Source organism: Lynx canadensis, chromosome B2 (genome assembly GCF_007474595.2).
Source record: "Lynx canadensis isolate LIC74 chromosome B2, mLynCan4.pri.v2, whole genome shotgun sequence".
Classification (NCBI taxonomy): Eukaryota; Metazoa; Chordata; class Mammalia; order Carnivora; family Felidae; genus Lynx; species Lynx canadensis.
Window position 1 is genome coordinate 135,113,930 of NC_044307.1, and position 23,963 is coordinate 135,137,892.

Here is a 23,963-nt window from a genome sequence, read left to right on the forward strand (position 1 = left end):
GAAGTATCGAACAAAACCCGGACTCCACCCCATCTGGAGTTGCGTGTTTGGTCCGAAGTTCTTCAGAAAAGTGCTCTCACCTACAAGTTCATCCAGCGAACTATTTGGCTTTAAACGAAACGTGTAGATAATGGTAGTATTTCTCAGAAGGTGGACTGATGGTCCATAAGCATCCAGAACAATTGTTCTATGGGTCGAAATTATGAAATTCCCTTCAAGTAAAAGTAAAGAGGGTTTATTTTACTAAATTTCCTTCATGTCTGGTGATGAAGAAACATTTTTTTCTAAGTATTTTAAATATCCTAGGAAAGACAAGACTGCTTTAGGCTAAAACCAATATTAAGAGTCTGTTAAAAAAAAAACCATAGAGGGGTGCCTGGGTGGCGCAGTCGGTTAAGCGTCCGACTTCAGCCAGGTCACGATCTCGCGGTCCGTGAGTTCGAGCCCCGCGTCGGGCTCTGGGCTGATGGCTCGGAGCCTGGAGCCTGTTTCCGATTCTGTGTCTCCCTCTCTCTCTGCCCCTCCCCCCGTTCATGCTCTGTCTCTCTCTGTCCCAAAAATAAATAAACGTTGAAAAAAAAAAAATTAAAAAAAAAAAAAAAAACATAGAACATCTTTCACAGCTCAGAAAACTCACTGTGATATAGAGCTCAGAGTGTTTGTGCCATAGATGGACTGCCCATAAACAACGGAAATTTATTTTCTCACACTTGTGGAGGCTAGAGGTTTGAGGTCACAATGTCAGCAGCATCGGTTTCTTCTTGAGGCCCGTGTCTTTCTTGTACCTGGGCATCTTCTCCCTCTGTCTTCACATGGTCTCGCCTCTGTGCACACTCATTTATGTCCAAATTCTTTTTTTTTTTTTAATTTTTTAAAATCTTTGTTTATTTTCGAGAGAGAGAGAAACAGAGCATGAGTGGGGGAGGGACAGAGAGAGAGGGAGACACAGAATCCGAAGCAGGCTCCAGGCTCTGAGCTGTCAGCACAGACCCCGACGTGGGGCTCAAACTCATGAACCGCGAGATTGTGACCTGAGCTGAAGTGGAACGCTTAACCCACTGAGCCACCCAGGTGCCCCCAAATTCTTCCTTTAATAAGGACACCACTCGTATTGGATTAGGACCCATGCTGATGGCCTCACGTTAACTTGATTACCCCTGTAGAGACCCTGTCTCCAAATACAGCCACATTCTGAGGTACTGGTTGCTAGGACTTCAGCATATGAATTTTGTGGGGGACACAGTTCTTCTTACAGCACCCAGACTACAGCAGAGAAGTTGGAGCAGAGGAACTGGTCTCCAACTAGGAGAGAAGCAAGCCTAAACTCACAGAACCTTCGAACTGCCATGGGGCTGGGCGGCCATCTAGCCCTTGTCCTTTTTTTATACGTAAGGAATTGAAAGTCCAGAAACGGGTTCCTGGGTGGCTCAGTCGGTTAAGTGTCCGACTTCGGCTCAGGTCACGATCTCGCAGTTCGTGGGTTCAAGCCCCGCATCGGGCTCTGTGCTGACAGCTCGGAGTCTGGAGCCTGCTTTGGATTCTGTGTCTCCCTCTCTCTCTGCCCCTCCCCAGCTCATTCTCTCTCTCTCTCTCTCTCTCTCTCTCTCTCTTAGAAAATAAATCAACATTAAAAAAAATTTAGAACAAGGCCAAAAAAAAAAAAAAAAAAAAAAACTCCAGAAATATACAAGATTCAAATACACCACATGCTAAGTTTTGCCGTTGAGGGTTCGATGAATTTGTGAATACTGAACAAATCAAAACGACGATACCGCCAAAGTCCCTCTACCGACCTAAATCCGGAATGGAAACGATAAGGCACATTCAACCACCCCCAGTGCCACCCGCCACACTGAAGCCATCTCTCCCTGCAGCTCGCCCGGCTGTGGGGCCCATGGGACCCCCTTCCACAGAGGGAGACCCTAACTAAGCACTAAGTCCTCCGGGACAGATGTCAAAATAAACCTGTTCCCTCTGAGATTTTTCTCTCTACTCAAAGGACAAAGAGGGCTTCTTATTTCTGGATTTGAGCTCCATTTTGCCCACCGCAGATTAGAGAGTTCTATCTTTCCTAAAGGTTAAAACGAAGATTCGTGTTCTGCTTCCTCTAAGGAGCTTCAGAAGGACCTGCGTCAAAAACTAAAGTCAAATACAGCTCATAAAACTAGTTGAAGTCGAGTGCAGACATGCCTCTGGAAAACCCGAGCTAGAGAGTAACCAGGCCCTGAACGCTCCCAGGCCTCTTCCCTCGCTGACTGCTTCACTCACTGGAGAATTCCTTTCTGCGTAGGGCAGGCTTGGCTCACGGCGCCCGGCACCGCCGATTCCCAAGGAACACCCTGGCCCACAGATGTTCATGGGTCACAGAATTGTGAACTGACCACTGGTGCACTTTGGATTTCAACGTGTAAACATGGGGATTCCCTTTTAAAAAAAAAAAAAAAAAAGGAAGAGAAAAAAAGGAGGGGAAGAAAAATCACCGTGCAGAGGAAAAATGTGAGCTAAGTTTTTCCTTTGGAATCTTGGCATGTGAGTTTAGCTATCTTCAATCTGGCTTTCACCAGACACTGTATGCTTTGAGCAGGCACGGAGCAATCTGCCTTACGCTGTGCTGCCAGAGCATTCAGACTTGACCTGTAACACACCTCCTATTCCAGTCGTGAGCAGAGACAGCCGGGAGGTCGGCCACGCAGGACGCAGCACGCTGACTGTGTGGTGCAGCTAGAGAAGCGGCTAGAACCAGGAAACAGGGCTGTTGACTGACTCGGGCAAGAGCCGTAGACCAGCAAAGTCCCTGAAATCACGTCCCAGCTGCTCGACTTCATCAGGCGCTTGACTAAATCACTTGACCTCTCCATGCCTGAAGTCCACCCAGCTGGAAAATAGGAGGTCCACTGAAGCCCAAGAGTTGCTTCTGGAATGGACTGTGTCCCACTCTCCACCCCCATATGCTAAGAGACTAAGAGCCACAATCCATTGGGGGCTGATGAATGTTTGTTTTCTCCACGAAACGCTGCGTCCTCAACAAGAGAACCTACAATTACGCATCATTGTAGGTCCGTTGATGCCCCCGAAACCCTCATGACTGAACATGTTGTCACCCAACGTACCAATGAGTCCATGGCCAGCAGCATTTCTGAAGTGTGAATGGAGCCAATAGGAATAGACACATTCTAGTGGACATGAGTCAGTATTCTTATCATGTGCCATCATCCAAGACAAGCCACTGTATGGACTTCCAGTTTTCTCTAACACTCCCTTTGAGAAGAGTTTGTCGAGCTGTGAATTATCGGAATCCTCTCAAACTCACCACTTCCACTAAATACAGGCATCTTCTAACTTCCTCAAAGTACCCTGTGTCTCTATGATCCTGTTTGTAATAAAGGGCCTAAAACGTCCACATCAATTAGTACAGGTAGTGCACAAGAAAAGTTGTATTAAAAGTGGAAAACCCCATAGGATGGGGCACTGTACTTTTTGCAGTCTTTCGCGTTCTCACGATGGCATCAGTGCTATGACGTTTTGGGAGAAGTCTGGTAATGATTGCGTGGGCTGGCGATGCATTCGCCACGGTCGGTCCTTCTGACCCCATTATAGGACTGCCACTCTCGGACTCTGAATCTGTTGCGTCACTAATGTTTCGCTGATCACAAACTTCTTTATAGCCACTCTATTGGCTGCTTGTATCAAATACTCATTTCCTTTCCTCCTCTGGCTTACTTTCCTATTCGTTCTCCATCTTCGACTGAAAGTTAATGAAATTCTCATCCAGGGCGTATTCGTTCCCAAAAGATAATTCACAAACCAGGTGTGTGGGATAGGCATGAAAAAAAAAATCATGGTGTTAGACAATTTGGGAAATGCGTCAGCTCTAAGTGTCACACAGTGGGGTTTTAAGAGCACACTAAGGGTTTAGAAGAATACTGAAGTTTTAAAAAGTCAGTTTCTCTTTGTTTAACCCCACATGTCTCAAAACGACTTATCATGAAAGCCTAATTAAGACCCGTTAGGGGCGCCTGGGTGGCTCAGTCGGCTGACCGTCCGACTTTGGCTCAGGTCATGATCTCGCGGTTCGTGAGTTCGAGCCCCACGTCGGGCTCTGTGGTGACAGCTCAGAGCCTGGAGCCTGCTTCAGATTCTGTGTCTCCCTCTCTCTCTGCCCTTCCCCCCGATCGTGCTCTCTCTGTCTCTCAAAAATAAATAAACATCAAAAAAATTTTTTTTAATTTTTTTTTTAACGTTTATTTATTTTTGAGACAGAGAGAGACAGAGCATGAATGGAGGAGGGTCAGAGAGAGGGAGACACAGAATCTGAAACAGGCTCCAGGCTCTGAGCTGTCAGCACAGAGCCCGACGCGGGGCTCGAACTCACGGACCATGAAATCATGACCTGAGCCAAAGTCGGCCGCTTAACCGACTGAGCCACCCAGGCGCCCCTAAAAAAAATTTTTTTTTAAAGTAAGACCCATTGTGGAACTAGTGTTCTTGGGAGATTACACTTTAAGAAACATCTTTAATATGTCATTTTTTTCCCCATTGGAAGAGTTACTTTCCTTCCACTGTAGTTCGATCTTTGGTCTTCCCAGTGGTCTCTGTGTCCTGCTTGAGGAAAATATATTTACAGATGCCTAATGGTTTGATAAATAGAAGGCAGGGGCCGACAAAATGTGTAGTAAAATAATTAACAAGGAATCGTCTTTAATTTTTGCTGATGCTCCTTAATTACATCCCCTACTTCATGAGGAAAGTGGCAACTCTTTTTAAAGCAATTTTTTTACATACTTTTAAATATTTCTTGGACTGCCTCGAATCAATTCAGTCCTTCCACGAAGATCGGTGCTCAAATCAGTTTGGATACAGATATATCTGCCCCATTTCGTCTCCGATCTGTGGTTAGTTGTGCCGTAGGGAAGAAACGGTGGCCAAAATGGAGATCTCCAGTTGTTCAGGTAAGGCTGGCGGCTGGAGAGAAGAATACTGGCTCCTGAGCTTGAGCTCAGCTTTTGCACACTGGGGTAACTCTGTGTTGTTCAGTACACTAGGGGGAGCCGGAGCCATAACAATTTACTCAGGAAGTCCCACCGTCTTTCCAAGCCTGATTTCTCTCCCACACCTGCTTATTTTCCTCCATGCTTTAGAGGAGTGTGGCCCAGAAGGACGTCACAGTGTATTAAAACACAACGTGCACATTGGGGCACCCTGGGCGGCTCAGTCGGTTAAGGGGCAAACTTCGGCTCAGGTCACGATCTCGCCATGTGTGAGTTCAAATCCCGCATCAGGCTCTGTGCTGACAGCTCAGAGCCTGGAGCCTGCTTTGGATCCGTGTCTCCCTCTCTGTTCTCCAGCCCCACTCGTTTTCTCTCTCCTCTCTCGCTCTCTCTCTCTCTCTCTCAAAAATAAATAAACATTAAAAATTAAAAAAAAAAAATCACGCAGTGTTCACACTGTCCGTCGATTCATAGGGTATTATCTTTCCCAAACTGTGTGCCATGCTTTCATGTTGTTGCCCTTGTTTTGAAATTACGATAGTATTTTTTAAATTGGTCTTCATCAGATCACCCTTCCTGAGTGCGTTGTATAATTACAACACGACTGAAGTTCCCATTCGGTAATCAAGAGTTGCGTCACGCGGTCATCATAACCCTCAAGCAATAAACACCACCACCGCAGCTGTAGCGGTGAGGACGAGGTGGGTACAATGAAGCAAAACGAGGATGTAGGAAGAAGAATCCCATATCGCTCCATCAGCAAGGCAGTGCAAACTAGGCAAAGATTCAGATAAACCTCAGTTCAGATATGCTTAACATACAAAAACTTATTGCCACGCGCAGGAGCTGAATACGGAGGTGAGAGGTGGGTGAAGACTTGAACGAGGAGGAGGTTTCATGTGGAATTTGTCCCCCTCCGGGGACAGTGGAATGTGTATGAAAAATACAGGGCCGATCTAAAGCACAAAGGAAAGCTGACCTTTCAGTAGGTCTACAAGAACAGTTTGTACCCTGTTTGTATAATAGGAAATAAAGACCCCCACGGAGGTTAAATAACGCGCCTGTGGTAGCCCAGTAAGTGACAAGGCCGGGATGCATATCCGAGAAGGCCGAATAAAACTGAGCCTGACTGCCAAGGATTTGGGAAGAAATGTTTATTTTATGCTGAGAACGGTGAGGAACCCTTAGTCCTTTCAGAAGAGAAAAGAAACACGAGGAAATCGTTTTTCTTTTTCTAAATCCATTGGCAGGTGAGCAGACTATTCTCCCTTTGCCCTCCCAGAGCTCTCCTCCTTTCACTACCCTTCTTTCGCAGGCTCCGTCTCCTGAGACACTGAGCCCTGCCTGTGAATTATGTCACCCAGGCTCCCTGCCTGCTGCCTCTTAGCTGGCTTTGGCTGGTGGGTGGCACACAGAAGATGGGGAACATCTGGATGGAATTCTGCCTCTGACTGTATAATGGGTGAAGGAATGCTGGGCAAAACCCTCGTTAGTCATCACCATGTGTGCCCGGGGCGTGGACGGGGGCTGGGGAAGAGACTGGAGAAGAAGGACAGGAGACAGAACTTAAAGATGGCCCCAGGAATGATTTCAACCAATGGAAAATAGTGCCTGCTACAAAGGTCCTCTGTGGATATTTGAGTTGAATGGACCCAAAGGAACCAAGGGAAAATGTAGCATTAACTCAGGTATTTCCAGCTGGATACAGATACAAGTGCTATAAATGATGAAGTGAGAGAGCGATGGAGTGAGAGGGCTGCCCTAGCAGGCAGAGGGTTTCCATTTGAGATGTGTGGATGTGTTGAGGCCAGCGAGCCTGGTCATCCCTTCCTGGATTTCACTGTCCTCGGAAGCAGGGTTCCTAACGGGCATTACATCGATCCCCTCATCCCTCTGTGTGGCCACAAGCAGCTGGGACTGGGTCCCAAATTCCCCCCCAGTTGACATCAGCATACTATCATACAAATCTAGTCATATTTTAGATGTGCCATTATATGAGAAAAAGGTTGAGAAGGCCAGTTGTAGTTGACTACCCAGAATACATAGAGCTTCTGGTTTTGATATTTTTTTTCTTAAAACAAGTCTTTTCCTTCAAGCCTGCGGTTTCTTTTCTTTTACACTAATTATTCTTTGACTTCCAGGTAAGCACATACAGACACCGGAGCACTGGTTCACCATCAGTAAGATGGCCTGATTAATTTTTCTAGCAAAGATGGTGGATTAGACACCTGCCTATCTTAGACGGCTTCAGACCGATTTGGGTGGAAAACATAGCAAAACTGATTGATCCAAAAGCAGATCTCTGACCTCAGGCTTATGAGCACCAGCCCTCAAACAAACTGGCCAACCATATATCCCAGGAAGAGTAGGAATCATTTATTAGCATTCTCACACTGAAAATTATTAACCTGTACATCTAGGTTCTCCCTTTCACTGAAGTGACTGAGAAGCAAAGGGTTTCCATAGTTATAAGTATTATTTAGTATTGGCCAGCTAAACTCTGATCAATGTCCAGAATGTATAGTTCCAGACCATGTTTTAAAACGCTTTCAAATACGTTACATCAACTCTGTGGATAGACAGCTGGAATAGATTAGAAAACTGAAGCTCAAGGAGGCTCAGATAGGTTGCATAGTGGCTGAACTGATTCTAGAATCCTCTGATTCCTTTTCTATTCCTCTTGTATAGGAAATGCTTTTCATTTTCTTTCATTCATTTCCTTCATTTTCCTTCCTTCATTTCATTTCCTTCCTTCCTTCCTTCCTTCATCCATTCATTCATTAGTTGTGTTTATCACATAATAATTGCAGGGTTCTCTTATGAGTTGATGGCAACATAGCACTTGAACCCTTAGCCTGAGAGTTTAATTGAACATAATAGAAAACAGCTCCTCCCCTCACTTGGGGCATTTCTGAAGCTCTAATTCCAGACACAAGCCTTTCGTGGGGAGATTTGACTGGAGTAAGACCTATATTTTACCTGGTTTGATCTTTACTATGTTCCACTTATTACTTCAGTACACATTTTAGTTCAAGAAATTAAGAGAAAATGATTCCAGAGATAAACTGGGTTGAGAAGAAATCTAAAAATGTCTCCTTTTCGGGGCGCCTGGGTGGCTCAGTTGGTTAAGTGTCAAACTTTAGCTCAGGTCACGATCTCACCATGTCCCACGTGGGGGCTCTCTGCTGTCAGGGCAAAGCCCGCATGGGATCTTCTGTCCCCCTCTCTCTGCCCCTCCCCCGCTTGCATGTTCTCTCAAAATAAACATTTAAAAAAAAAAAAAGTCTCCTTTCATTCCTTGTAAATTAGTGTCCAAGTCTTGGGGGCAGGGCTTAAGAGTGAGGAAGGAGAGGGGGAGGGCAGAAGGCAAAGGTACCCTAGGAATCAGACTTCCCAGGCTCCTCCCTCCCCCACTCACCTCCCTTCCCAAAAGACTGCCCCTCATTTCATCCCTGGGTTTCCAGGCACCTAATCCACTTGATGGTCAGGTGAGATAGGAGACATTTGTGTTTTCGTTGTAACTTGCACTGGGGCTGTTGTTAGCAAATCCAGGCCTCTAGCTATTTTCCTGACTCCGGCCAGAACACTAACCCAAAGCCCAGAAGCACTGCGAGGGCAGAGGCAAGTCAGTGCTGGTTTCCTCTTCTTATACAGAGACACAGACCCAACAAACACCCCAGGATCTCAGGGACTACAGATCTCTGTCTTTCCATTATGCTCTCTTTTCTTGTCTTCTCTTTTTTTTTTTTTCTTTTAAATAGAATAAATTTAAAAATGCTATTCAAATTAAAGTGATTTCACGCTGTTACCCAAATATGTCTCTATGATCCAGTGAATTGACAGGATTTACGTTATATTGTACAAGTGAGCATAAATCACAGGGGAATCTGATTTGGGACGAGGAAGGGCTTTAAAGGCAAGCACAGTGGGAGAAATCACGAAGAAAAAAGGAAATGAGAATCACTGAGGTTCCAAATTGAGTCACAATTTAAAAATGAAGAAATACTTGTGACAGAAATGGCATAAAAAAAGATTGAAATCACTATATATATAAAGAACTTATATAAATCAACAAAAACGTGCAAAGAACGTATTCATTCTCAAAAATTAGCTCTGCAAAGGCTAAGAAATAAGAGGAAGTGTTTATTTTCATGAATAATCAAAGAAATTTGAAGTGACATTGTGACATCACTGTTGGTACTTCAGTGACAAACCAGGTTAAGTGTGCTAATGCATGGGATGAACAGAGGGCATGATGAAATACTCTGCTGATGGGAATAAAATTGGTACATTCCTGAAAAGTAGTTTAGTAATTCGTATCAAAACCCACAATAAAATAAACACTGAGATTCTAACTAGTTTGAAAGCCCTGCCTGCCAAAAAGTGCTGATTTCATAGCTACAGCATCAAATCCCAATCTAGAATCATCCAAAGACATCAGGCATGTCAGATCAGATGACTCAAGGTCTCCCTCTAAAATACCGTGCTAATGATATCTCTCAGCTTCCAAGAAATGTGAACATAGCTTTTACTTGAATTAGAGTTTGTACGTTGCAGTATGTCGATTTTTAAAAAAAAAATCTAGTCTCATTATCGTATGGTCGATTTCGATGTGAACTCAAAATCCTTCCCTCTGGCTTTACCACTCTAACCAGCCTCCCGAAGGTGGAACTGGCTCCATCATGACCTGCTTCCCACATATCTGCAGCAGGCCATTTCTAAAACTCAGTAGAAACACACATTTGCCGATAGAAAATACAATTTTCCATAGGAGACAGATAGAACTGGATTTGAAGCTGGAGCTTTTTGCTTGGATGAGTTATTTTTTTTTTATTTTTTTAATTTTTTAACGTTTATTTATTTTTGAGACAGGCAGAGACAGAGCATGAACAGGGAAGGGGCAGAGAGAGAGGGAGACACAGAATCGGAAGCAGGCTCCAGGCTCTGAGGCATCAGCTCAGAGCCCAACGCGGGGCTCGAACTCACGGACCGCGAGATCGTGACTTGAGCTGAAGTCGGAGGCTTAACGGACTGAGCCAAGGCGCCCCTTGGATGAGTTATTTTGTAGCTAGGCAGGTCATTTTAAATTTCACTGTGTCAACTCTTCCTCACATAATTAAGCCATGCCCTGGTATTTCTAACTACTTTCATTACAGTTGAACATTTGTTGAAATGGAACTCGCTGTGTAGCACACAAACTCCTCTGTAAAGTTGTTTATTCTTGTAGAGTATCTCTAACAATTTGCTCAGATTTTCTCTTTGGCAGGGCTCACATATCTTCAGGTTGCCAAATTAATGCAGGGATTGTTTTCTAGCTCATTGAATCAGAAAATACGTTTATCTTTCATTCACTTGTAAATTCGTTACCCCGAGCATCACATTCATAAATGAGAGAAGTGACCTATCATGTTTATGGTGATAACCAGGGTTTGGACAATCCCGTTATTGTTTGTCTCTACATAGAGCCAAGAAGACAAGTTCCACCTCCTAAATGAACAGAATGATCTGAGGCTCTGAACCAATAACCTCCGTTTGTCTCTGCTCTTTGAACTCCCTCTGTCCTGCACAAGGTCCGACACCCAAAGCCAGCTGCTTTCTGTGTTAAGACATATTGTCGATTTCTTTTTTTTTTCAATGTTTATGTATTTATTTTGAGGGAGAGAGAGCATGAGGTGCAGACAGAGAGAGGAGAGAGGGAGAGACAGAATCCCAAGCAGGCATCACCGTCAGCGTGGAGCTCAATGCGGGGCTCCATCTCATGACCACAAGATCATGACCTGAGCCGACATCAAGAGTTGGGCACTCAACCAACTGAGCCACCCAGGCGCTCCTGTCGATTTCACTTATTTTACAACTTGAGTCCAATTTTATTCTTGAGTACTTATAAATATACTTTTGTTAATTGTGTGGACTTGTTGGTTCCAGGTGCCAGAAATCCAGCTCTAACCAGTTCAGACAAAAAGGAAATTTGTTGGAAGGGTAAAAGGTATAAATCAAAGGAAGAATTGAAAACCAAAATGCAAGAAGGACTAGGGTGAGCTGGACTCAAAGGCAACTGAACAACCAGGAACTATGAGGTGTCTCTCTGTCTCTCTCTGTCATTGCAGACCAGCAGGAAGTGTGTCCCCCGCCCGGCTTCAAAGCTTCCAGACCTCACTCACAGCTTCAGTCACCACAAAGGAGCTGGCTGGCTCCTGGCTAGTTACAGTTCAGAAAAATCTTGAGGAAAGACACTGATTGATTCCGCTGAGTCAGGCCCCCACTCTTGCACCAACTGGAAGATCAGAAGGAGGATTCCCATAGATCACATGATCCCAGAGACTGGTAAATGTTGTGAATGAGTAGCCATCCGGAAGAGTGGTCACTACTGTGTCTTTTTAGATTTGTTTTTGAGAGCTCTGCCCGGTAGTTCCATAATTGGTCACAATAAACAGCTACTTTTGTGAAAATAAACTGGTAAAAATTTTTAAATGTGAAAGTGTAACAAATTCAAAGAATAAAATTAAATCACAATCTCACCACCCAAATATAAGTACTATTTATATTTTAGTGCTTATCTTTCCAGTCATATATATATATATATATATATTCTTTCCTACATGTAATGTATCACTGAGATAGTGTTAAGTGTACAATTCTACATCCTGTTATTCATTTAAATGTAAAAAGAATACTCTTAATAACATTTTATACTTATAAATCCCTTTAGGTCAGGAATCCATGACACCAGAAGGTCCATGAACATCTCAAATTTATATGCAAAATTCTTACAGTTAAGCATATTGATGGGTATTTCTCTTGAGAAGGGGTACATATTTTCACTAGATTCTCCAAGTGGTCTGTGACCAAGAAAAAGGTTAAGAGCATTCAAGTTTCCAAAGCATTTCCACATAAATTACAATAGACTCCTAACTGATGTATATTTCATATTTTACTTTCTACTAGTCTCAAGTGACATATAGGCTCATGACATGTGGCAAACTATAACTTGCAAGTGCATGAATTTGTATCCAAATGTGCAAGCCAGACCCTTAGTTTGTGGGTGAGCCTAGCGGGCGCCCAGCATCCCAGCTCAGCAAAACTCCCTTACGCTAACCTCAAGGCTAGAGCTTGTGAATGTCACCACAACTTGTTTGTATACACTGTGGGGGTTAACAACGGAGGGAGGCTGGCGGGCGCAAGGAGCAGAGCAGGGGAGCCATGGCTCTCTGGAGATGAGATTATGAGACAGGATGTAGGCTCTGAGGAGTTTTAGATATTGATGGTGAATTCCAGAGGCATGCATAGAACGGACAGGTCATTTTAGCCTAAAGCCACTTCGCCACCTGAATCATTGGGCACTGCGCTTGGAGCAGTGAGACTTCAGGGCAAGATCATTCGATAGGTGACAACTAAAAGTGGATTTTTCAGGAAACTTACCAAGTTCACCTCTCTCTATTAAACTAAATAGCCAATTAAAAAAAATTTTTTTTTAACATATATTCATGTTTGAGAGACAGGGTGCAAGCGGGGGAGGGGCAGAGAGAGAGGGAGACACAGAATCCGAGGCAGGCTCCCGGCTCTGAGCCATCAGCACAGAGCCCGATGCAGGGCTTGAACCTGTGAACCATGAGATCATGACTTGAGCCGAAGTTGGACACTCAACCGACAGAGCCACCCAGGCGCCCCTAAATAGCCAACTATTATTCAAATTTGCCCTCCCTGGTGAGTTGTATACAACTTCAGTGGATTTAACCCCTCAGACCCATCTTTGAGTCATCACTTGACTGAACTTAATGGCCGGTGGCCGACTTTGCTCTTCACATTGTGCTGCCTAGCTCTCTCTTCTGCCCCGCAGAAGTCCCATTCTCTGTTTCCAGGCACTCTTTTATCTTACTCTTTGTTTTCCAACACATTTGTGGGGCTTCACTGAGATACCTTTCACCCTCAACAAGAATTACATACACCATTCAAACTTGCCTTGGGTCTGGCATCCCATGTTAGCCCAGGGGAGCATGGGTCAAGGGTGAATGAACCCAGGCGGCCACTGTAATGGTGCATCCTCAAGAAAGCCAGCTCCTCTCCGCGTGCTTTGTATCAAGGCGTCTGCTATTTAAAATGCCTCCATTCAGCGCCTCCATTCAGTTAAATCCATTCCCCTATTTGCCATATTGTTAGGTGACGGTTCATCACAAACTGTCATTTTCCTCAGAAATGTGACGATCCATTTCTCAATTATAAAATTCTATTCGGGTCTCAAAAATAAATAAACGTTTAAAAAAAAAAAAAAAAGAAAGAAAAGAGAAAGATTCTGTGCCTCCCTCTCTCTCTGACCCTCCCCAGTTCATGCTCTATCTCTCTCTGTCTCAAAAATAAATAAACGTTTAAAAAAAAAAAAAAAAAAAAAAAAGAAAAAAAAGAAAAGAGAAAGATTCTGTGCCTCCCTCTCTCTCTGACCCTCCCCAGTTCATGCTCTATCTCTCTCTGTCTCAAAAATAAATAAACGTTTAAAAAAAAAAAAAATTCTATTCAGTTTCTCCAGATTAAACTCTGTTTCTTATTGTTTGATTCCCATGCAGCACATATGAAGGGAATTTAGAATTTACCTTAATGAGTGGAAAATATCGTTGATCAAAATAGGTTCTTTGCTACACAGAAAGCAACTAGCCCAAAAAACTAAGAAAACCCAGTAGTGACAGCTGGGAATTATCAGACCCACACTATATTCTAACAACTTCTTGTAACTTCATCCTGATTTTCAGACAGTCTCTCCTGGACCTGCATTTCTCATTTTTTGATGGTACAATTTTACCACATCCTCACTGAAATGCTAAGAGTAATCCTGAAATTATTTCGGTAATGTGCTTTATTTCTGAGAGAGAGACAGAGCGTGAGCAGGGGAGGGGCAGAGAGAGGGAGACACAGAATCCGAAGCAGGCTCCAGGCTCCGAGCCATCAGCACAGATCCTGATGCGGGGCTCGAACTCACAAACTGTGAGATCATGACCTGAGCCAAAGTCAGATGCTTAACCAACTGAGCCACCCAGGTGCCCCTCTTTTCTTTTTTTTCTTTAATGTTTACTTTTGAGAGAGTGGGAGCGTGTGTACATGAGCAAAGCTGGGGAGGGGCAGAAAGGGAGAGAGAGAATCTCAAGTAGGCTCCATGCTCAGCACAGAGCCTGACACGGGGCTCGATCTCACGTGAGATCATGACCAGAGGCAAAATCAAGATTCAGACGCTCAAGGGACAGAGCCATCCAGGCGCCCCTAGGTATCTTTCAGCAACACTTAAATGACAAAAATACGTCAAAGTTCCCCTCAAGAGAAAAAGAAAAATCAAAGATCAAGAGATATTGTTGGTCTCAATTCGGAAACCAAAGAATGCTAAATTCTTAAACTCTTTTGGCTTTTGAGAAAACCTAGTCTCCGTTAGATGATGCTTATAACTCACAAGAGTTCATTCGTTTGGATGAAAACTAGATTCATCAGTTAGGAGAAACAAGAAACGAGCAGTACGCTTACATTTCAGAGCACACACAGCACCCAAAGTACACATCCACACTCAAATTGCTATTTGCATTTTGGCTTATCTCACATATCAAAATCAGGGCCCTAGAGACAGTTTTAAGGGACTGTCTCTCAGCTGCTGCTCTGACAATGTTCCCTCTGTCACATCTGCCACCAAGTGTCCCAACATGGTCGGACAACCACAGTTTTACAGTCACCAAAAATCGCACTTACAGCCCATAAGGAAAGCCAGACAATTCCAGAAGGCCAGCTAAACCAGCATTTGTCTAGGTGCCTGGCTCACTGCCCAGTGCCCAGAACTCAGCCTTCAGCTCAGGGAAAACCTTCCAGAAGCCCAACCTGACCCTCCCCGAGGCTGAGTTAGGGTCCCCTCCGCGTTCCTCCCTCACGTAGCACTCGCCACACTACACTGGAAACGCCATTCACCCATTATCTTGCCCTTTAGATCACACCCTCTGTGAGGTCAAGGACCTGGCCTGTCTCGTTCACTGCGGGTCTGCAGCACCTAACACAGCACTCGGAGTGAATGAGTGAATGAGTGAACCCATGAAGGCATGAACAAATGAGGTGAACTATTTCCTTTTCACTGAGCAGAGGGGGCTGGGGGAGATGCAGTGAGCAAGAGGAGGGGAGCAACAAGAAAGATGGAGAGCAAACAAGTGACAAGGCAGTAACTCGCCACCTCTTGGAAGCCATCGCGGGAGGCCTGATGGGACCGGAATTCCGCTGTTCAGCTTCTGATGGATGTGCCACGTGCATTTTATTTAAGCATTTAAGAAATATGAAAAGAAAAAGAATTTGAAGAGAGAAAACCATTCCACGTGGGGATCTTACTCTGAAAGAACCAAGCAGGTAGGTCTCATAAATCAGGCTTTTCCTCTGCTCTGCGGTGTGTAGAATGATTTACTACATCCATAAAGGAAATTAAAGAACTTTGAGCACAGAGACCCTCCAGGGGCCTGAAGCCGGGAGGGCGCAGACAGGGCTGTGTTTGAAGACGCGGTCCGGAGGCGGAGGGAGCGGACGACTCACGGTTGCCCTGGGTCCACGTTCAAAGAAGAGAGGAGTCACCAGCAGCTCTGGCCCACGGCTGATTAACACCACGGAACGTGAAGTCAGCAAGGGAGCTCGCTGACGGAGCCGCAGGTGAGCTCCGTGGGTCCCCGTTTGCGGGGCCAGTTCACGTGTAAGGGGGCCGTCACACCTTATATGGCCCAGTACGCTTTCATAGCGCTTGTAACAAGGCCAGCACGCTTGAAATGGAGCAAACGCGCTCAGGCTTTACTATGGCAAAGAGAAGAATTGTGCATAAAACAATAAAAGTGGTGTCAAAGCATCTTGACTGATTCGCACGTCCTAGCACTGTAAGAAACCAGATGGGTGGTGAATCCAGAAAGGAAAATGGAAATCCTAAAGAACAAGGGGCTTCAGTGTAGGGAAGGGACGACCTTTCAGCGAGACGTCCTTAGTAGTCCCACTTAAAGTTTAGTGTCCCACGTGACCCAAATGCACCGTGTCAGTGACTCTTTCCTCACATTTCTAGCACATCACCTAGGCCAGGGGTGTGGCCTTGACGCCCAGGCTGAGCCATTCTGAACGTCTGGTGAGTTACTTCGGATAAAGCGGAGGTCCCAGACTTTGGGAATTTGTGTAACAAGAAAAACCCTACGGAAACATGAAACCAAAATAGGATCAGCAGGTTTTTCTTTTCTTCCTGGTCAAGTCAAAACAAAAAGAAAACAAGAAGGCAAAAGAGGAGAAGGAGAAGAAAAGGAGAAAGAGGAGGAAAGAACCATCTACCGTCCTCATGACTTTCAGAGAAGAACGGACAGTCTGACACCAGAAAAACTAAGAACGTAGTCTTCCAAATAAAAAGACATGAATTTATATTTATGAGAAAAGTCACCCCTTTTTTTATTTTCTCATAGGCGGGCTTTGGGGAAGCAGTGGATGGAACAGCATAGCATATGGCTTTGCAGTAGCAGAGGCTCAAACACTGACCCTGCCGACAGGTGGCTTGCAATCCCCGCCACTTAGCGCTCCCTTCTGTGAAGAAAGGATACTCAGTGGCAGGAAATGAATCTGGCCCATCAGGGCTTCCTCAGTGGTGGCTGCGGTTATTCTGGGGCGCATCATCTGAGACGAAGTGTGAGTATACGTGAGTGGGATGTTGGAGCCAAGGGTAGAGGAGAAAGGTTCCCCTCGGTACTCCCACCCCCCAGTGTGAAGCTGCTCCCCTTTGGGACCACAAACCCCCCTTGGCCTAGGTTTTGTGGGATCTTGTCCTCTTTCCTGTTAGGGAGTCTCATTTAAACTTGACCTCACCTGACTACAGATGATACCTGAAAAGACAAGTCAAGTGGGTGGGGGCCTCTAGGTCTTATCCCTTCCAGAGGAAGATGGCCCTCCTGGGCCAGGACTGGAAGCCCCCTACTGCTGACATGTGGCTGTAAAATGTAGGGAGAGTGAAGTGTGATCACACTTTTTCCCTCCCTCCCTCCTGCAGACAAACGACGTGCAGATTTTAAAGGAAAATGGTAAGGTGCTGGATTTGAGACTCAGACCTTAAGGACCAAATGATTTAACCTCCTCGCTGGAATATTCTAAAATGCGATTCTACACATTGATTTGCTCCGAATTAGAATCGAACTCCACAGCTAGCTCATTTGAGAGGAAAACAGAGGGCAAAGAACAAAGACCCTTCCCAAGGTCACCTTGGTGGGGGGCTCCCTGCACCGACTGTCAGAACTGGGCTCTAAACCGTGCCTTTATCGTTCATGTCTTTTGCCTTTGTTTCCCAATGGAAACGTAAAATTAATACCACCAGCCATTGCTGTCTGACAAGACAGTGGTGAAGATCAAAGAACACTGTAAGTTTGAAAAAGTTCATTGCTACTACCGCAGTATGGTATCGTGGTGATTATAGCAATATGAATGGAATTTCAGCTCCATTCCTTCTTGAAAGGCCTAATGTTTAAAATTAAAACATTCAATAAAATAAATGCTTGTCTAGGTCTGAAAGAACTCATGAAACACTCAGCTTTTAGCCATGATGTAGCCCAGATGCCCTTGAAGTTCTCCCAACCCTGAATGCCAGGCAACATGGGATCCAGGGCCACTGAATTTCTGTCCTGCAGCCTGTGGAGTCTTGAGACCGTCTGTAGGATTCTTGCGTTTTCCAGGATCTTCTCATGGCCTCTTCTCCCCTGAGTTCCTGCTTCTTGGTGTTGAAGATTTGGGGAGGGTGGGTGGGGCAGAGAGAGGGAATCAAGACAGGTTTTGCAAATGATACATCCAATAAACAGTACCCAAAATATAGAAGTAACTTATACAACTCAACACCAAACACACACACACACACACACACACACACACAAATAATCCAATTTAAAAATGGGCAGAAGACATGAACAGACATTTCTCCAAAGAAGACATACAGATGGCCAACAGCCACCTGAAAAGATGCTCAACATCACTCATCATCGGGGAAATGCAAATCGAAACCACAATAAGATATCACCTCATGTCGGTCAAAATGGCTAAAATCAAAAACACAAGAAACAAAATGTTGGCAAGCATGTGGAGAAAAAAGAACCCTCACGCACTGTTTTTGGGAATACAGACTGGTGCAACCACTGTGGAAGACAGAACGGAGGTTCCTCAAAGGCTTAAAAATAGAATGTCCATATGATCTCGTAATTGTCCTCCTGAGTATTTTCCCAAAGAATACAAACACACCAAATCAAAAGGATATTTGCACCCCTGTGTTTATTGCAACATTATCTAACAACAGCTAAATTAGAAGCAGCCCAAGCGTCCATCAATAGATGAATGGATAAAGAAGTGGTACGTGTATATGATGGAATATTATCCAACCATAAAAAAGGATGACATCTTGCCAAGGACCTAGAGAGCATGATGCTAAGTGAAATGAGGCAGGCAGAAAAACACAAATATCATGATTTCACTCACATGTCGAGTTTAAAAACCAAAACAAAGGACCAAAGGGGGAAAAAGAGACAAACCGAAAAACAGACGCCTACCTATAGAGAAGAAACAGACGGTCGCCAGTGGGGAGGCGGGTGGGGGATGGGTGAAATCGATAAAGGGGGTTAACAGCACACTTACCGTGATGAGAGCGGAGACATGTATAAGGTTGTTGAATCCCTGTATCGTACACAGGAGACTAATATAACACCGTGGCTTAACTATACTGGAATTAAAATAACATTTTTTTAAAAGACAGGTTTTATAGCACGACACAAAAACCTTCACAGAAAAGGCTGGCCCCCACCTCCCCTTGTCCTTTTTCTCCTGCCTCTCTTCTCAGCTCTTCATTTGTCTTCCTCCCTCCCGTCAGGAGCAAAGCCCACAAATTCCTCACATGGTCTCCTGAGAAGTGACTCCCCCCTCCTAATATCTTGGTGCTGGCTGACATCCAAAGGGTCTCACCCCATCCAAGCAGGTTCATCAAGGCATTTCTTTTCAGAAGCTGATCCTTTCTTTTTTTTTTTTTTTATTTTTTTTTCAATGTTTTTATTTATTTTTGGGACAGAGAGAGACAGAGCATGAACAGGGGAGGTGCAGAGAGAGAGGGAGACACAGAATCGGAAACAGGCTCCAGGCTCCAAGCCATCAGCCCAGAGCCTGACGCGGGGCTCGAACTCACGGACCGCGAGATCGTGACCCGGCTGAAGTCGGACGCTTAACCGACTGCGCCACCCAGGCGCCCCAGAAGCTGATCCTTTCTTAAGAGGGGTTCAGACGCCGGCTGCTAAGATAATGACTCCTGGCTAACGTAGCGTCACCACTAAACTGTGTGAGCACAGATCGGGTCTCAAAATCTGGTTCTCTCCACCAAAAACACTGGCATATCACCTGGCAACTTCTTAGAAATACAAACTTGGAGTGGCAGACCTATTATATCAGAAACTCTGGGGGTGCTGAGTGGCTCAGTCTGTTAAGTGTCTGCCTCTTGATTTTGGCTCAGGTCATGATCTCACAGTTTCTCAGTTCAAGTCCCGCATCAGGCTACACGCTGACCGTGCAGAGCCTGCTTGGGATTCTGTCTCCCTCTCTCTCTGCCCCTCCCCTGCTCACTCTCTATCTCTCTCTCTTTCAAAACAAATAAATAAACATGAGAGAGAAAGAAGAAAGAAAGAAAGAAAGACAAAAAAGAAAGAGAGAAAGAAAGAAGAAAGAAAGAAAGAAAGAAAGAAAGAAAGAAAGAAAAGGAAGGAAGGAAGAAAACTCTGAAAGTGCAGCCCAGAGATCTGTGTCTTTACAAGCCTCCAGGAGATTCTGACTCTGGCTTAATTGGGAGAATCACTGAATGCTCTAAAGATGCTCTAATGCATGTCAGTCGGACTCACCATGCTGCCTACAGCATGGAGCACAATGGCGTGTAGCAAGTTCCAGTAATTGCTCATTAAATAATCCAGTAGACCAAGTACTGTGTGCCTAGCTCCCTGATACCACGTGCAGAGGAAGAGGAAACAACATGAAACACAGTTTCTGCTCTCGTGACTTAAAACCAGCAACCAGAAAGCAATGCATGACCTTGAAGTCTTTGAGCAACAAGTCAACTTACAGATACTTAGTCTATGTTTTTAGGGATGCAAATGAGCAGAGACTGCACAGCTCAAGGTGCGGAGGAGCAGAGCCCGCCCAGGAGCCCGCTCTCTGGGTATCCTGGCCTCCAGGTGTCCTGGGATTCCCCAGCTCCATAGCCTCTCTGTGCTGGAGGGTGATTCATGGCTGAATTTCTTGGTTCAGCCTCGAATCTGTAGGGGCTCCAAGGGAGAACTCCGTGTGGGTTGGAGGAGTCAGAGAAGGTTGTGCCCCTGATGTGGAACTGGTGCTGGGCTTCTTTTCAGAACAAGAAAGATCTGGATGAGCAGAGATTTATAGGATTTTCTTTTCCAGTGTTGGTAACATTCCAGAGCACGGAGAGAAAACGTGCAGCCAGCGTTTCTTTAGTGGACATAAATTGTATTTGTCCAAAGAAGGCAGCGAGATCCAAACAGCCACGCGAAGATGCAGGGCCAGGCCCCAAGGCCTAGCGTGAAACTGTGGCCGGGCTCCTGGGCCCCGGCCGCTTGGCATGTGGGTCCCAAAAGGTGCCCATGTCCTCCAATCCCAGCGTGCCCCTCAAGGGCGGTGAGGCCGAGATTCGCCTTTCCCTTCACCTTGATGGCGCTGTTGACGTTCTCATGTCTCTCTGCTTGGCACGTCTGCCCTCCTCTCTTGTCCATCGCGTCCTGGTTAATTCAGTGGCAGTAAAGTCTGATGATTTCTTTGACTTAGAGGTTCCCCACCCGCCTGTCGGTGCCACTGCCCCAAAACATCCTGTATGTAGCTGTTTGTGGTGTAGATGAAGCAGAGGGGGAGGTGTGAAAAAGCCAAGGGAAATCTTGACCATTTCCCTTCAAAGAAATTAGGCTAGAGCCCAGGGGAGGCACAAAAAAAAAAAAATGCTAAATTTACTAATGGTGGAAGGAATGACTAACCTTCAACCTACGGTGTATCAGAAGCATTACAGCCTGTGGCATTTATCATAAAGCCTCTAGCCAAAAAAAAAAAAAAACCTGACACACCACATGCATGAATGAACTAACGAATTAGTGGAAAGAAGGAAAGAAAATGCGTATAGAGCTTTTCAAGCACTTGAAACATAAAACACCCACGTATGGATGGAGAGTTGTCTCTCAACATCATGGTAGTATGGCGAGCTCTAGGGAACCCACCTGATTCGTAATAAGTGGCTTTGTTAGAATCTTTGTTAAGCTAAAGATAAACACAGTCTGGTTAACTACTGAGGTGATAAACTAAACCATTCCACAAGAAACAGCTAGCTGGGGCGCGTGGGCAGCTCAGTTGGCTAAGCGTCTGACTCTCGATTTTGGCTCAGGTATGATCTCACGGTTCATGGGATTGAGCCCCATGTTGGGCTCTGCGCTGACAGCATGGAGACTGCTTGGGATTCTCTCTCTCCCTCTCTCTGCCCCTTCTCTGTTCACACTCTCATCTCACGCCCTCCTCTCTCTCTCTCTCTCTCTCAAAATAAATAAATGAATTTTCAAAATAAAAGAAATACCTAAACTGAAATGGAGACTAACTACAAATCATCCACAATTGCAATTGGTCTTTTTTGTTAAAAAACATCAGCGGCTTCGTCACAGATATACATGTGGAGGGCAGTGGTGGGAGGGATGTAGAAATGTACGTGAAACATAAAAGAAAATCAATAATTCGTTAACAGAGCTTCTTCCGAGGCTAACAACAACAACAACAAAAGAATCCTTTCTGTGTTATACCACAGAAAAAGCCCAAGTGATTATTCTGGTCACATAACAAGGAAATACCTGTATCTTCCAACATCAGCAAATACAGCATGGCTGTCTACCGGGGAAAATAGCATACTTCTGAAGGCCACTGGCATTTTATGACTGGAAATCTAGATATCTTTAATAGGCAGCAATGTATTTAAGTTAAAGAAAAAAAAAAAACACTGTCTTTTATCTAATTTTTTAAAGGTCAGCTCCCCCTCCCTTCTTGTGTACTTTTTGAGTAATTCCTGGAAAAACTTCGACAACATCCCAGTAATGAAACTGTCATGGGGCGGGTGTGCGGCTATAACGAATCTCAAACAAAACAGAACACTGCCCAGAGCTCAAGGAAGCCTAATTCTCAGCCTGAAAAATAACCCAAAGTTACATATCTCTCCCCTTTGAGGTCCTAGGAACTAATTATCAATGATCTGAGTGTCTTGTCCACCCTAGTGTGAAGAGCTCAGGGATCACAAATAATAAACTCCCGTTGGGGCACCTGAGTGGCTCAGCCGGTAAAGCGTCGGACTCTTGATTTCAGCTCAGGTCATGATCTCACGGTTTGTCAGATCGAGACCTGCATCAGGCTTTGTGCCGACCGTGTGCATCCTGCTTGGGATTCTCTCTCTCTCTCTCTCTCTGCCCTTACTCTGCTCAAATTCTCATTCCCTCTCTCTCTCTCAAAGTAAATAAACTTAAAAAAAAAAAAAAAACACCTCCCATTGGTCCCACATGATTGAAGAAAAAAGCATTCCAGTTAATTGCCTATTCATTTCAATAGCTACCTACTCAGCTCTATTAATATCAATATCATAATCTGTGCTCACGTCGGGCTTCCCCAGCTTTCCTTTGAGCTCCTGTAGGATGCATTTCTTCCTTCTCTTCCTGGTGGGTACACAGTGCCCGACCTTAGAAAACATTTAGTCAAGGTGTATGAAATGAATAAATTAATTTTTCACATGCCACAACAATGCAATTCAAGGTTAAAATTTTCAAAATATTATTTCATCTTTGTTTATTCAAGTTATTTCAAGATATTACACTTTGTGCAGTTAATCATGCATTGGAAGTGTCTATTCTATTTCAGTTATTTGTGTTAGATGATGGTAAGTTCTTTTTTAAAACTTTTTTATAATTTTACTTTTTTATTAATAATTAATTTGGTTTGGTTAAGGAAAATGTGCAAAGGTTAATTTGCCTAGATAGATCTTATGCACTTTTACCTATCCAATATTTCCATAATATTAAGTTATGTAAATTATGTGAAATCAAGCTTCATTATATGTATCTATTTTTGTGGCTTAATGTTTTTGTTTTTTTACATATTGTTTGTGATTCTAATGTGATTCTAATTAATGTTGATTTTAATTTAAATCCAAGTTAGTTAACACATAGTGTAATAATGATTTCAGGAATAGAATTTAGTGATTCATCACTTACATATAACACCCCATCACCCATTTAGCCCATCCCCTTACCCCCCTCCCCTCCAGCAACCCTCAGTTTGTTCTCTGCATTCAAGAGTCTCTTATGGTTTGTCTCCCTCTCTGTTTTTGCCTTATTTTTGCTTCCTGTCCCCTATGTTCATCTATTTTGTTTCTTAAATCTCACATAGGAGTGAAATCTTATGATATTTGTCTTTCTCTGCTTGACTTATTTCACTTAGCATAATACCCTCTAGTTCCATCCACGTTGTTGCATATGGCAAGATTCCGTTCTTTTTGATTGCTGAGTAATATTCTATTCCATAGACATCCCATATCTTCTTTATCCATTCATCAGACAATGGACATTTGGGCTCTTTCCATACTTTGGCTATTTTCAATAGTGCTACTATAAATATTGGGGTGCACGTTCCCCTTCGAATCAGCATTTTGGTATCCTTTGGATAAATACCAAGTAGTGTAATTGCTTGATTATAGGGTAGTTTTATTTTAATTTTTTGAGGAATCTCTGTACTGCTTTCCAGAGTGGCTGCACCAGTTTGTATTCCCACCAGCAGTGATGCTGGTAAGTTCTTCAGAAGCAACTGACTCTTAAGAGTGCCCAGTCTACATGTGTTAACTAGCATTTTCCAATGCTTGCACTGTGTGCAATCTAGTCAAGTCCTTACAGCAAGTCTAAGGGGAAGACATTCTCT

At 44.3% G+C, this 23,963-nt stretch overlaps 1 protein-coding gene and 1 long non-coding RNA gene across 2 annotated transcripts in view; one reads left to right on the plus strand and one right to left on the minus strand.

The window, feature by feature from the left end:
- Positions 1-11,434, plus strand: part of UST (uronyl 2-sulfotransferase) — a 318,211-nt gene extending 306,777 nt beyond the window's left edge. Inside the window, exon 9 of the mRNA XM_030316555.2 lies at positions 11,096-11,434. Within this exon, the coding sequence (XP_030172415.1) occupies positions 11,096-11,225 (130 nt within the window). The 3' untranslated portion in view covers positions 11,226-11,434. The remainder of the gene's footprint in view (positions 1-11,095) is intronic.
- Positions 11,435-16,323: 4,889 nt separating this feature from the next.
- LOC115513448 lies at positions 16,324-18,991 on the minus strand. The gene is made up of 3 exons (XR_003968695.1): positions 18,948-18,991; positions 18,624-18,708; positions 16,324-17,715 (listed from the first exon to the last, which is right to left on the minus strand). It is a non-coding gene; the product is annotated as an uncharacterized LOC115513448 (long non-coding RNA).
- Between the last annotated feature and the right edge of the window lie 4,972 nt (positions 18,992-23,963).